The sequence below is a fragment of the Rhinoderma darwinii genome, chromosome 9 (assembly GCF_050947455.1).
Source record: "Rhinoderma darwinii isolate aRhiDar2 chromosome 9, aRhiDar2.hap1, whole genome shotgun sequence".
Taxonomy (NCBI): Eukaryota; Metazoa; Chordata; class Amphibia; order Anura; family Rhinodermatidae; genus Rhinoderma; species Rhinoderma darwinii.
The window spans coordinates 33,214,290-33,230,014 of record NC_134695.1 but is presented as its reverse complement, the minus strand read 5'-3'; the positions used below and the strand labels follow the sequence as shown (position 1 = coordinate 33,230,014).

Sequence of the window (15,725 nt, the reverse complement as noted above, 5' to 3'; positions counted from 1 at the left end):
ACATCCACCAAAATTGAACGCCACTAAAAAAAGTGATGACACTAGCATTCGATATATCGCCACATACAACAATCAGTGGCAGGCAATGAGATCTGCTTTGGAAAAACATTGGCCAATCTTACACTCTGAACCTACCTTGGCTGATAAATTATCGAAAAAGCCACTAATGACAGCACGTAGGAGCATGAATTTGAAAGACATGCTGGTAAAAAGCCACTATGTGCCAAAAGAATGCAACCTATTTGCAACTAAAAACCCCAGACATGGCTGCTACCCATGCGGCGACTGTGTGGCATGCACAAATATGGTCCGCACATCTAATTTTTCCTCTATGATTGACAACAGAGAGTTTAAAATCCGATACTACATATCCTGTAGTACGACGAACGTTATATACTATGCCACATGTGGCTGTTCAAAGGTATATATCGGTCTGACATCCAGACAACTACGGATTCGAATTAGGGAACATGTGCGCGACATAGTCGCCGCTAGGGAAATTGAAGATCTTACTTTGCTGAAAACAATCCCCAGACATTTTAAAATCCACCATGCATGTGACCCAAGATCTTTCAAAGCTTGGGGTATAGATAGGGTGATATGTGGTATTAGAGGTGGGGATGCCAAGAAATTGCTAGCTCAGAGGGAGTGCAAGTGGATTATTACGCTTGGAACTATGGCCCCTGTTGGTTTGAATGAGACACTTAGTTTTGCGCCATTTTTGTAATCCCTCTACCATTTTTTATTTGTTTGTGTTTTTAAACTGTATGTCTATTAATTTTTATATTTTCTCCTTCTAGTCTTCTACTTTGGCCATTTTCTGACCTGTATATACTTACATCGATCCATGATCGATATATTTTTGAAACATCTGTTCTACTGCTTGTGAGACGTTGATTCTCACTATTTGGATCTGCCTGAAATCATCTCTACACGTCGTGGGATAATTCACTGTATTTTATAATTCTCTGTAAATATTTATATATCTGTTATTCTTTTATGTTTTTTTGTTGACAGCCTGGGATATGGGTGGAACAAACACATTATGTGTTCCGCTTTAACGAGTGGGACTCTCTTAATTCGGGTTTTCTCACTATTGGTTAAATTCAGCATCAGTATGCTGATAATATAATATAAATATGTTATTATAACATGGATTGTATTCTGTGCACTCAACTCATTTATGTTTATAATTTTCATCTCTTACTGGTTTGTTTTTACTGATGAACTTTCTTCTTTTTCATTACTGTATTTATTAACTCATCACAGCACTCTGGGTGCTCACTTGCCATCTTATACATTTTTTGCGATCCCGTCTTATTATATCGACTTTCACACTGATCTTATTATGACTATCTCTAGTGAGAACCTTCATGGATCGATATGTGCTTTTATATCTGCACTAAATTATTTACTGCAGCATATAACTTTGTAGCATTAGAATTCGGTTTTTAAACTTACTTTGATTTCATCCTATGATGTTGTATACCGGCCCTGCCTGTCATACGCGTCATCGCTGGCTCTGACCCTGTCTGCCGTTTGTGCCTCTCTGCGCGTGCGCGGTTTCCGGAGCCACGCATGCGTAGTGGGGACTCGGCTGGCAGGTGTGCGAGTCTCGCGATGTTTCGGTCTGACAAGCACGGCCGCATTGATCTGTTTTCATTGGCCAACCCGTACCAGCTGACTGGATTAAACAATATATTTAAGGTAGAAGGACTTGATCGAAGATAGTATACCCCTCTGAAAAAGCCATCTACGCGAAACGCGCGTCGGGGTCCCTCCGTACTCGGGAAGTCACTGAACCACAGGAACCATATGGGTTAGTAGCACTATAGGTTTTTACCTGATACCTTTTCTACTTACCTTTCCTCTTGTGGCTTTACTTGCTGGGAAGACATATCTTGCTTGATGTGGGCTTATGTAAACAATTTGTCATCATTTTTTGAGTCCAGCATTTAATTATTTACCTACAATGCTACTATGAGTCTGGATGAATATATGACCCAATTTCACTTATATTTCATATTCTGGCGTCTTGCCTTTATTTGATATTCAATTACATTGAACTGACAATATGTTTGTTTGAGCCCTTGCTTGTTTTGATTTAACGATCTCCTTCTTCCCGGAGCTGCATTTATAAGAGGTATTTCCTCTATGTTCGTTTTTGCCACTTGGGAGGTGTACAGGTCTTGGATTTTGTAGTCTAATTTTAAATTGTATGTAATCTGTACTGTCCTAATAAAGTTTATTTTTCTATGCCATTGGCAAATTTATCCTAATAGTCTATGACTCCTTTGTTCTCAGTGTTTTCTATAGTTAATTTGGAGTCTCTATTCCCACAGTAGGGAGGCCTGAATCCGCACTTGCTGGTGGTCTAACCCTGATAACCACTTTCCTGTTGAGACATATGTTGATCCCATTGTAAAGTATAGAAGCACGGTCCGTAAAATAAAACAAATAGGACATACAGGAAGGTGTCCGTCGGCCATAGAAATGAATGGGCCCGTAATTATGGACCGTAATTACGGCCTGTAATTACGGGCGATTTTACGGTTGTGTGCATGGGGCCTAAGGGGCAAAAACACAGTATCCCCACTCAGAATCCGCACCATGAATTGACATGCTGCAGACTGTAAAGTTGCACCGCAGCTGAATTTGTGTATGAATTATGTGCGGGTTTTAGGCCTGATTTACACGAGCGTGTGTGTTTTGCGCACGCAAAAAACACAGTGTTTTGCGTGCGCAAAATGCACTTAACAGCTGCGTGTGTCATCAGTGTATGATGCGCGGCTGCGTGATTTTCTCGCAGCCGCCATCATTATGACACTCCGTTTGGATGTTTGTAAACAGAAAAGCACGTGGTGCTTTTCTGTTTACATTCAGAGTTTGACAGCTGTTGCGCGAATCACACAGTTCGCACGGAAGTGCTTCCGTGCGACCTGCGTGGTTTTCACACACCCATTGACTTCAATGGGTGCGTGATGCGCGAAAAACGCTGAAATATAGAACATGTCGTGAGTTTTACGCAGCGCACTCACGCTGCGCAAAACTCATGGACTGTCTGCACTGCCCCATAGAGTAAAATAGGTGCGTACGACACGCGTGAAAAGCACGCCCGTCGCACACGCGTATATTACGCTCGTGTAAATGAGGCCTTAGTCACAGTGTGGGGATGAGATTTGTTAAAATCTCTTCCATTTTGCTGTTAGGGCACATTCAGACGTGGCAGAATTTTTCCGCTGCAAATGTTGGTGCAGATTTGGGGCAATTACGCAATGAATCTGCACCAACATTTGCACATTTGACAGGTAATTCAGACGTTGCAGATATCACAGCGGACTTGCCGCAGATTTCAGTTTTTGCAATTCAAAGGCTGAAATCTGCAGTGAAATTCCACTTCTCCGCAATGTAATGAGCATGCTGCGGAGGGAAAATTCTGCACCGCAGCCTGATTTCCGCACAGTTGTTTTCTGCAACGTCTGAACTAACTTTCCTAAAAATGTATAGAAAGAAATGAAAAAAACGTCTGCTGCAGAATTCCACTGCGGAGAGTCCACAGCGGAATTCAACAGCAATTCCACCACGTGTGAATGTTCCCTTACTGTGTACACTGCACATGAATTTGTTTTGGAAAATCTGCAGCGTATCCAGCCTAGGGGAAGATACCTTTAGGCTATGTTCACACAGTGCATATTTGCTGCAGATTTTGCATGTAAATGGACCCTAAACAGAAGAAATATATAAAGGAAGGTCTTATAGGTCTGTTCTCCTGGATAAAGTTCTAGTGTTGGCTTAAAAAATGCAAGCAAATTCTGCATCAAATCTGCACTGTGTGAACAAAAACTTAAGGTGCAGTCACATGCGGCACATGCTGTTGCAGAAATTTTATGTAACTAAAATCAGTTCCATTCATCTGAATGTGGTTGTTTCTGCGGTAAGCACATGGATTTCTGCAAGTTTTATTCAGATGAATGGAACTGCATTTTAGTCGCCAAAATTTCTGCAACAAAACCTTCCTCGTGTGCAGGGGGCCCTGTTCACACTGAGTTTTTGTGCAGGTGGAAAAATGTGCCTTAAAATTCCTTCAGGAAACGTAAACGTCCCGAAAAACGGCTGAAAAATCGGAAGTAGAACGCCTCCAAACATCTGCCCATTGATTTCAATGGTAAAAACTGCGTTCTGTTCCAACGGGGTGTTTTTTATGCAGCCGTTTTTTAAAACGGCCGCGTGAAAAAACGGCCGCGAAAAATAAGTGCATGTCAGTTCTTCAGCCGTTTTTGGAGCCGTTTTTCATAACCACTATAGAAAAACAGCTCCAAAAACGGCCGTTAAAAACGCTGCAAAAAACGCGACTTTGATTTAAAAACGTCTGAAAATCAGGAGCGGTTTTCCCTTGAAAACAGCTCCGTATTTTCAGACGTTTTTTATTTTGTGTGTGCACATACCCTTACAATAACAGAGATAACGGTGTTTTAAAACAGAAGGCAGGACGGTTATCACTTAGGGTATGTGCACACACACTAATTACGTCCGTAATTGACGGACGTATTTCGGCCGCAAGTCCCGGACCGAACACAGTGCAGGGAGCCGGGCTCCTAGCATCATACTTATGTACGATGCTAGGAGTCCCTGCCTCGCTGCAGGACAACTGTCCCGTAGTGTAATCATGTTTACAGTACGGGACAGTTGTCCTGCAGCGAGGCAGGGACTTCTAGCATCGTACATAAGTATGATGCTAGGAGCCCGGCTCCCTGCACTGTGTTCGGTCCGGGACTTGCGGCCGAAATACGTACGTAAATTACGGACGTAATTAGTGTGTGTGCACATACCCTTAGAGGGAACCTGTCAACCGCCTCCTTACTTTTGCTTGACAGCTCCTCGCCTTCCCCAGCAAACAAAATCCTGAGCTTGAGCATTGATGTCCTCTTCTGGTGTGTGCGCACAACGGGACACCGGATTATTACGATACAAAGCGCGAAATGTTTGCAGACCGTTATTTACAGTCGGAGGAGTTTAGGAGAGGGGATAACGGTAATGAACTTTTGATAGCAGCGGCCAGTGAGGGATGAGTAAAGTTCAATAGGTGAAATGCTGGTGACCGGTTCCCTTTAAGGTCGGCAGCAACAATGCAAAATCATAGGACAGAAGAATGGCCCGAAGCTGCTTCAAAAAACTAGATTCTCATGTTAGAGATCACAGGATTAAAGGGGTTATCCCACCACAACAACCAATCACCTATAGACAGGATATGTGATAAGTGTTTGATCGCTGGGACCCCCACATATCAAGAGAAGGGGGGTTTAAAACCCCTGTATGAACAGAGCAGCAGGTCACGCATGCTCGCTGACGCTTGATTCATTCCCTATGGGACTGCCGGAGATAGCCGAGTACAGCCCTGTGGATAGGTGATAAGTTGTTGTGGTGGGAAAACCTCTTTAAGCACAAAAGAAAAGGGACCAAGTTTTAATCTACTGGTGTCTGTGACGTATTTGACTAAGATGTGCCGATCAACAATACAGCATGTCAATCGGCGCTCGATTTACATGGAGCAATGATCGCAAGTATGAGGACATAGGATCGTTACTACAATCGTTCATCCACATACATTTTTCATCTTTTCGGCAGCACATCCTTTGTCTACACAGGAAGATTTCTGCCAAGAAGCGAGCATTTTTCTGGCGGCATAAGATATATGATCATCCGATGAATGAGCGTTTGCTCCTTCATCAGCTGATCACTGCCGTATTTAATCTGGAATGAACGTACATACGAGCGCTTGTTCACTTGATCGTGGCCTAATAGAGGCATGGCCTAATAGATTGCTTGTCAGTTTTACACTGAAAGGCAATAATGCTTTGGTATACTAAGTATACCAAATAATTAAATCAGTGATTGGAAGATCGCATTGTAAAATCCCCTAATGGGACTAAAAAAATGAATACAAAATAGTTAAAGTTTATTTTATAAAAAAAAACTTTTTTTTCATAAAAATTGGTTTTATTTATTAGTAAAAGTGTAAAAAAATAAAAAATACACATATATGGTATTGCCGCAATTGTAATGAACTGTACAGTAAAGTTAACACTTTAAACATTCGGGAGAAAGCTGTACAAAACAAACCCGCAAAAAACAACGGCAAAATAATTTTTATTTTTATATCCCCCAAAAAAATAAAATAGGTTAATCAATAAGTTAATCAACAGACGCCCGGACCGCAACACAATCCAGCCACTCCCCCCCGGTGTGAGCGCACAGCCACCATGCCTGAATATAAGGTAAATGTAGATAAAGATATGTCCGATTGACTGGTTGGTGAAGAGAAATACTGAGAAGATAGACTTTTCCGTACATATATATTTTGCAAGGAACACCATAACACAGTTTGCAATTGTGGACATATATGGGATAATGTGACCAAATATATATTTTAAGTGAAATAAAAGGGGACAAGAATAAATGCAAAACAAGTGAAACAATATATATGTATTTTATGCAAAAAAATGTGAAAAAATGTTGGTGAACTAATAAGTGGACAAAACAACCGTGAGAGGATACATATATTAAAGTAAGTTCATAAAATAAATAAATAACAGTGAATTATAAGTGTGTGTGTGTATATATATATATATATATATATATATATATATATGAGAACTTGCTCATATATAAAAAATGCGGTGAAGGGATGTGTGTACCACCATATGTGTGATTCAATAAGATGTCCCATATTCATTAGTCCATGCATACCAGAAATCTAGTAAAAAAACATATTAATTCGTCTCTCCATAGTATCAATGAAACTTACATCCATGCATATAAAGGTAAATATATATATACATAGGGATACATGGAATATCTGAGTCTCCATATAAAGTAATATACACATATAGTGTCTCATAAACATCACGATATAAGTACAGAGATAATCAATACATGCACAATTGATGGTCACACTGCAACATGCGTATCCGCGCACACACAGAAAGAATATACATATATATACTGTGTATACGCAAACACACATGTGCACATAGATACAAAGATCTAATGAATGAAGAATAAAGGTAAGGGAAGTGGGTTCCGGGTTTTCCGTATGTTATTGCTGCAAAGAAGAATGCCGTATGATTGTCCAGAATCCCCTCTCCTCTCCTATTTCCAATATCTCCATGTGGTACAATCACTACCATCTATGTATAACTGAAAAATGAAGGTCGTTAGAAACACTAAATGACAATACAAATAAAACTAAACATCACATAATATTAAAAATGGCCCACTGGAGGTCAATGGTCAAAGGAATGGAGCAAAATTAAAATTTACATTGAGCCCAAAAGGGCGCAAGGTCCCCAGAGTCCAAATCCACTTGGATTCGCATTGCGCCAATTTTTTAGATATTTCACCCTTTCTGATATTGGGTTCGATGCAGTCAATACCTCTCACTTTTAATTTCGTTAGATCACATGCATGATGGACTTTAAAGTGTCTGGCTATAGGTTTTAAGATTTCTAGTGTATCTATCTCTGCTGCTCCCAAAATATTTCTTGTATGTTCTCTGACCCGGACTTTGAACTCCCTTGTTGTTAGGCCAATATATATTTTGGGGCAAGGACAGGTAGCATAATAGATTACTGCTTTTGTAGAACACGAGATAGAGTGTGTGATGGTGAAGGTTTTCTTGCCCGCTGATTCTACAAAAGAGGTCGCTCTCTCGATATTGGGGCATGCGACACAATGTCCACACGCCTTACAGCCCCACTTTGGGCCCTTAGTACCGAATGGGAATTTCGAGTTTTTACGTTGGTAATGGCTTCTGACCAGAAAATCTTTAAGATTTCGTGATCTTCGAGCAGGGATATTTGGATATTTAGTTATATATTTTCCAATTGTGGGGTCTGTTAATAAAATTGGCCAGAATTGTTTCATTATTTACTTCATGTGAAACCAGCGTGAGTGGTAATCAGTTGTGAATCTTACCTGTGATTCAGACTTGTTTTTTGGTTTAGGAAAAAGGAGGTGCTCTCTTGGGGTATATTTAGCACGATGGTAGGCTTTTTTGATAGACCTTCTACTGTATCCCCGAGCCAAAAATCGGTTTGTAAGGACGTAAGCCTGCTTTTCAAAAACTTCAACAGAGGAACAGATCCTTCTAATTCTCAAAAACTGGCCTGTTGGTACTGCTCGTATTGTCTGTTTAGGGTGAGAGGAAGAAGCATGGAGAAATGAATTAACCGCAGTGACATTCCGAAATACATGAGTTTGAAGAAAACCGTTAGAGTCCCTGGATAGTTTAACATCCAGAAAATCGGCTTTAAATTTGTCAAAATGATATGTGAGTTTGATGTTAAGATTATTATTGTTCAGGTTACTCATAAAGGTCACAAGTGATGCCGATGAACCCTTCCAGATGAGTAGGATGTCATCGATGTACCTTGCCCAGAAAATGACCTGGTCCATCGATACATCCTGACCACCCTGAAACAGATCTCTCTCCCACAGCCCCAGGAACAGGTTGGTGTATGAGGGTGTGCATGCAGCCCCCATCGCTGTTCCCTGGAGCTGCAGGTAGAAGGATCCATTGAAAATAAAAAAGTTGTGAGTGAGGGTGAATTCAAGTAAGGCAAGTACAAAATTGGAGAAAGACGTTTCCATCTTTCCTGTATTTAGGAAAAAAGTGGCGGCTTTGAGTCCATCAGTATGGTGAATACTAGTATACAATGACTCAACGTCACAAGTCACCAGCAGCATATCATTCTCCATGCTTAATCCATCCACCCTCTGCAGAAGGTCTGCCGTGTCACGTACATACGATGGTAGACATTCAACGAACCCCTTCAAATTATGGTCAATGAATCTACATGTTTTTTCCATCAAATTTCCCCTACCTGATATAATCGGTCTGCCTGGTGGAGTTTTTGGATCTTTATGGCCCTTGGGCAGTAGGTAGAAGGTTGGAATAGTGGGTTCAATAGGTAGAAGTGCCTCATACAGTTCCTTAGTGATGGTATTATCCGATAAAGTCTTCATCAATATTTTTTGTAACTCAGATCTAAAAGCTGATAAAGGGTTATAGGTCAATTTCTTGTAACAACTCTTGTCATGGAGTTGTCTGTATGCCTCAGTTTCATACATAGTACACGGCCAGACAACGACGTTACCGCCTTTGTCGGCCGCTTTAAATATGACATCATCCATTTTCTTTAGATTATTAAGGCTTTGCCTTTGAAGTTTTGACAAATTATCACATGAAATATTATTAGGCATTTTTGCGAATTCAGAACTACCGGATTTCACAAATAAATCTACTGCTGGGCATAAAGTCATAGCAGGAAACCGTTTCGATTTAGGTCTAATAGATGAAGGTATTTTACCTGAGGGATCATATTCTTGTTCCTTCAGCAAATCTTCTAAATCATGTAGGGTTTGTTGTTCTATAGCGGTTGTGAAATTTTCATCAAAATCTGGCCTATGAAAGAATTTTTTATATATCAAGGATCTACCAAAAATGTGAAGATCTTTTATTGCTGAAAAGCTATCAAATCGGGCACATGGGGAGAATGTCAGCCCTTTTTCCAATACCTCCATTTCTGGAGTTGAAAAATTATGTGTAGAAAGGTTAATTACCTTAAAGGGAACCTGTCACCAGCATTTTAGCTATAAAGCCAGCAATACCTGGTGAAAGTGGTTGAAAAATCATTGTCATCTAAGCTATAAATATGTTCTAAGTAAGCTCTGTAGCTTTAGTATTCCATTTTTCAGTGGTCCCACACCGTATGCAAATGAGCAGAAAAGAGTCAAATCTTCATCTGAAAAGAGTCCGATTTTCACTCCTCCAGCGTCTCAGAGTGGACTCCACCTCCTTCTTTTTGATTGACAGCTCCTTAGCCAGTCAGTGCCAGACAGGTGGCAACGGTGGGCGGGGTTAAGAAGCTGCATCCCAGAGGGAAAAATAATTACCATAAAAGGCGGGAAGAGTTTAAACGACGATATTTACAGACAGAAGAGGACTTCAGGAAAGAAGAGAACAGGAACGCACTCTGGACAGCTGTGGCTATTGAGGGGTCAGGCGAGTTTAACAGGTAAGATGTTGATGACAGGATCCCTTTAAGATGGTTCGAAGATTCGCCTGACTCAGGTTTCCTTTTATTCGATGTTTGTTTTTGTGTTATTTTTCTTTTTTGTCTTGTACCGTAGGAATGATAGGTCCGTGAGCGGGACCCACCTTCCGATTCACTTTGTGAAGATAGGGAAGTTGTAGAGATAGAGCGATTTAATTTAGACGGGAAATTATTTTTCCTCCATTTATACACTTTTTTCTGAGCATAGTTGCTCGTATCTCTAGAAAACTTTTTTGATTTGGTTTCCTTGATGTCTTTTTCCCATTCAGCGAACTGTTCATCTAATGTGTGTTTGAAGGTAGCCAAACCTTCAGGTGTTATCCTTGAATTCAGCTGGGATTGTGCATCTTCAATTTCTATATCCAGTTGGTCTAACATGGACTGATTTAAATTTACAAGAAGTTCCATGAACCCAAAGGAACTGTGATTGCATAGATCTTCCCACTTGTCGTCAATTGGGAAGGAGGGAAAAATGTGGACATAAAAGGACGGACTTGTGACAGGCTATGGCTATGGCATCTGGAACCCCATTGAAGAATTTCTCTGGAACTCCAGTCAAGAACTGGGGCGTGTAGGCGAAACCATGGCAGACCCAGCAGGATAGGATTGATAGCGTTAGGTAGTACAAAAAAGGCTATCTGCTCTGAGTGAAGAGCTCCGATCCGTAGTGTCAACGGCTCCGTGATAAACACAATCGGATCGGGCAATGGTAGACCATTCACAGAGGCAACAGCCAGGGGTCTCTGCAGAAGAACTGTGGGTAGATGTAAACGTTCCACTAGATCCTGCTGGATGAAATTAGCAGCTGCTCCGGAGTCAAGATAAGCGGAGGAGGGATGTGACATCTCTCCGGAGATGATGACCACAGGAATCGATAATTTGGAAGAGGTTTTAACGTTTGGAGACGTCCCACCTAAAGTTGCCTCTCCAACCAACCCTAGGTACTGGAGTTTCCCGGTTTCTGTGAGCATTAGCGCACAAAATGACCCTTAAGGCCACAATACATACATAGTCCAGAGAAGCGTCTGCGCTGCTTCTCCTGTTCAGACAACCGGACTCTATCTACCTGCATGGGTTCTTCAGGTAGCGCACTAGGAGAAGGCAATAGTGGTCTCTGGACCGAGGGTGCTGGTCTGTGGACCTGGCTCTCCTGTCGAACCTCTTGAGTGCGCTCCCGGATTCTCATATCAACCCGAGTGGCTAACAGGATGAGGGCATCCAAGGTAAAAGGAAGGTCGTGGGCCGCCAGTTCGTCCTTGATGTGAGAGGACAGTCCCTGCCAGAAGGTCGCCACCAGTGCCTCATTGTTCCAGGCCAGCTCGGCTGCCAAGGTACGGAAGGAGATAGCATACTCCCCTACTGTGGAACCCTCTTGCTTGAGGGTCAACAGAGTGGCTGTGGCAGGGGAAGTTCGACCCGGCTCCTCAAACACGGCACGAAAGGACTGCAGGTACAAGGCTAGGTCCGAGGATACGGGTCCTTGTTGCTCCAAGATTGGGTTCGCCCATGCGAGGGCCTTCCTAGCAAGTAGGGATATGATAAATGCTACTTTGGCTTCCTCGGAGTGGAAGAGATGAGCCCATAGCCTAAAATGAACCGTGCATCGGTTAATAAATCCTCTACATGCTCTGGGATCTCCGTCATAGTGAGAAGGAAGAGGCAGAAGAACTGTGGATCTGGAACAAACAGGAGGAGCAGTGGGCAGTGGTACATCAACAGCCTCAGGAGGAAGAACCGGAGGTGGAACAGTGAGTAGATCCAGACAGACCAAAATAGAATTTACAGCCTCAAGGAGTTGGCCTTGACGTGTGCGTAGATCATGCATCTCCGTCTGTATCATCTGGACTGCGGTCTTGGGCTGGCCAGCGGGTTCCATGGCCTGAGCGTACTGTCACGGTCACCGGGTATGTGGACCCACTAGGCCGCTCCGCCGTAGCGGAGAGGCAGCTGACCAGGTCTCAGTCTATACAAAAGTCTAATGGCAGTTCGTAACACATGGGAACTAGTCCAGACGGTGGCTGTGGCCTCAGCACAGATGGAGGTCGGTGCAGCAGGTTGAGCCAGACGTGGCGGGCAGTACAAGACGTGGCAGAAGACACTGGATGTGGCAGAAGACACAGGATATGGACGTGGCAGAAGACACAGGGCGTGGCAGAAGACACTGGATGTGGCAAACAACAGCAGGTGCATTAGGACACGACTCCAGCACTAGTAGGCACAGGAACAAGAGCACGGGATACAGGAACAGGTAACAGGGCACGGGTAACAACTGGAACGGGAAACACTAAGGGACCTTTTTCAAGACAGACTTGGGATAAACGAACAACGCTCAGGCAAGTATCAGAAGGGCTGGGGCCTTCTTATAGGCCAGGAAATCATGTGGATTGATGATGAGGATTGTTCTCATGTGCGCGCGCTGGCCCTTTAAGTGCGGGCACAGCGGACCGGAGTGGAAGTGAGCGCTGAGCGCTGGCGTCTCCTAGGAAGGAGATGGGGACCAGCGCTCACAGATCAATGGCTGCGGGCGTCGGGAGGTGAGTAAACCCGACGGCCCATGGCCATGGACGCTACACGGGGTATATAGGGCTACTAGCGATTTCCCCGTAAACCAAGAAAATGCGGAGGCATGGATTGGCCTCCTGGGCACCCTTGGAAATCCAATGAACACACAGACAGAACGACATGTTATACCCGAGCAGTGCCGGGTACTTTTTGTCTGTTGTGTGTTCTTTTTGCACAGCCAAAAAACTGGACCAATCTGCACCAAATTGGGCACATAAGTAAATCAGGCGCTTCCGAAGGTTTTAGACCGGGTTTCAGCTCTCTAGGACCCACCGTTCTCGACATATTCACAAAATAAAATAAGACACCACTGGCTTCCACATCAAGGACCTTCCTCCATATCACATCAGATGATCCATATTAGCCAATAGAGGGTCACAGGTCCTTCATTCTTAGCCTTACTCACATACACACAATTTTTGACCAGGTTTCCATAAGAACCCAGCCATTTTTCTTTACTCTACATGTTACTCACCGTGAAAGGACCTATACCTATACTACACTGTACCTATACTGGATTTCAGCATTCTCATAAATTGAAACCCGTTCATACCAGTTAAAAAGGAACCCTGCACTTGGATGAAAGTCAACTGTGGCAAAGTGCATGGCTGCTGCCCGAGATGCTGAAACCTCTCAGCAGACCCAAGACCGTCTCCAGGCTGACAATATGCGCCACAGCCAACAACGAACTACTGAAATTCCTCAGCAGACTGAGGAACAACTGCAGTCTCAGAGAGACAGACGAGCAGCAGAGACTCCCCAGCAGAACTAAGCCCGTCTCCATGCCGACCAGGTGCGAAAAGCCAATTGACAAGCTACTACCTGGGCTGATATGCGTAATGCTGCTTTCCATTACAAAACAAAATCCCAATATGGTCAAGCTCCGTTGCTTCTAATTGGCCGAACGGAGAAACAATACGAACACTGAAGGGCACTTAAGTACGAATGTGAATGACCTAGAATGTGCAAAGGTCAGAATACCCCATTTACCTGTTACACCGGAGGGGCTCACAACTTTGTTCGATGGTTCCTCCGTGCACTCTGCCGAGTCTCTGAAACATATCCGGGTCTACAACAATGCCTTCCAGATTACGTCATTTGGGTGTGCAGAACGTGTGCTGGAGCCAGGATATGTACCAACGTTCAAGATCCAGGGGCAAGACTACAACACGATCGGATCTCTATTGCGACCGTTTAACGAAGACAATCTGTAAGCATCGCCTTTATATCTTCAAGTTTTATTCATGGGTAACAGCACTACAGAAGTAGATGCACGTTATAGAAACAATCCTCTCACTAAGCCGCACATTGTCCGCATGTTGCAAAACATGTTGCACCGGCACAATAAATACCAGTAGCAAACAAAGTTTTTAAACTACACACAAACAACAAATGAAATAGACCCGTGTAAAGTCAGGTAATTCTGCTAGTATTTGATAAAAGTCAATATTAGGCATACAACTTATCCATTTGATTGAACTGGAAAAAACAAGAACATGGCTAGTATGAATCCTCACTTCTGACCAAGTTTGAATCATTTGTACATATTTTGATTCATTTTACTGGATTTATCACAAAGGTGGTATTTCGTTTTCAGGTTTACACACTTGCCATGTTGTGCCTAGGGATGGGTTGCTAAGTCTTCATGCATGAATGGGTTAATCGGCTTTAGGTTGCGTTGCTTATTAAAGCTGGAGGGCAACGGCAGGAGAGAATGGTTTATTCCATTGAGATTTAGCAGCTGTTGTGTTGTTTTCCACTATTACGTTTAAAAGTCAACTAGCTTTTCTTTCTGTAGAATCATCGAATAGATAAGCAAGAGTCGTGAATACTGCTAAGTTTTTTGAGACGCCACATCAAACCACTTACAGGAGAAAAACAAACGAAAGTTTTAAAATATTAAATAATTATTTTTAAAATGACCTGCTTATCGTGGATAGTCCAATTAGTTATCGTGCCCTTGGCTCTCCAACTAGGTAAGATCAATACATATCTATTTTATTTGTATTTGCTTTATTTGTCTTATTATTTGTTCATACCTTTAAGGAATGATATCATGTAAGCACTTTTTTCATGTTTTTCTGTAACTCTCTTTGATAGCATTTGCAAATTCTAGTTTCAAATACTTATATCTAAATTCAGCTATATTTGTATCAGAATTGCTATTAAATTAGGTTAAAAAATATTACTAGTAGTAAGAAAGTATTTTATTTTATGGTTCTATCTATCTATCTATCTATCTATCTATCTATCTATCTATCTATCTATCTCATATCTATCTATTCCTCTCATATCTATCTATCTATCTATCTATCTATCTATCTATCTATCTATCTATCTATCTATCTATCTATCTATCTATCTATCTATCTATCTATCACTCTTTGTAAACTTTGTTGACCCAATATTTGAGAGCACTTTAAAAATAATTTAATCAGATCACTATGTTTTATGACAAAATTGTTCAAATTCTTCTCTTTAAAAGAGCATCTCGGTTTTAAAATGAGAAAATGTATTGGGACTGTAATACATTGTTGACCTCATAATAGCACATAGTAAATTTACTGCAATATATTAATATAATATGTCATCAAAATTGACATTTAATTGAAATGAAAGAATTATTTTTTTTAATGCATCAGAATTGCTATGAAGTCCTAAATGCATTATCATTCCCTGGAAAATAAGCTCCCAAATGCAGTGTCCCAGTTTTGTACAGGCTTAGCAATGGAATAGGAATGCTTAATTTAAAATCTGCTCAATATTTATGCTTCATATGTATATGTGCCATTACGTTATGATGTTTTTCATATCCATGTTCTATATGTTACATTACAGTTACATTTCTGATGATTGTATTATATTCATTTTTTTTGTTTTATTTCAATCATGTTATTATTATTTTGCTTCTATTCATCAGATTGTATGAAAACCAGAGGTTCAGGGATGAATTTTGTTTATTTATTCACTACTAGTTCGCTCACTAAAATGTGGTGTCTAAAAGCAAAGGGACTATACTAGTGCTACGTGACAGATCAAGAGGTAGAC

The 15,725-nt window shown here is 41.7% G+C and overlaps 1 protein-coding gene across 3 annotated transcripts in view; it reads left to right on the top strand.

Annotated features, from left to right (window-relative positions):
* NRN1L (neuritin 1 like) overlaps window positions 1–15,725 on the top strand; it is an 88,351-nt gene that overhangs the window by 11,191 nt on the left and 61,435 nt on the right. For all 3 annotated transcript variants that reach the window (XM_075836911.1, XM_075836909.1, XM_075836910.1), the window contains exons 2-3: window positions 6,180–6,275; window positions 14,476–14,653. In XM_075836911.1, the coding sequence (XP_075693026.1) occupies window positions 14,596–14,653 (58 nt within the window). In that variant the 5' untranslated portion in view covers window positions 6,180–6,275; window positions 14,476–14,595. The remainder of the gene's footprint in view (window positions 1–6,179; window positions 6,276–14,475; window positions 14,654–15,725) is intronic.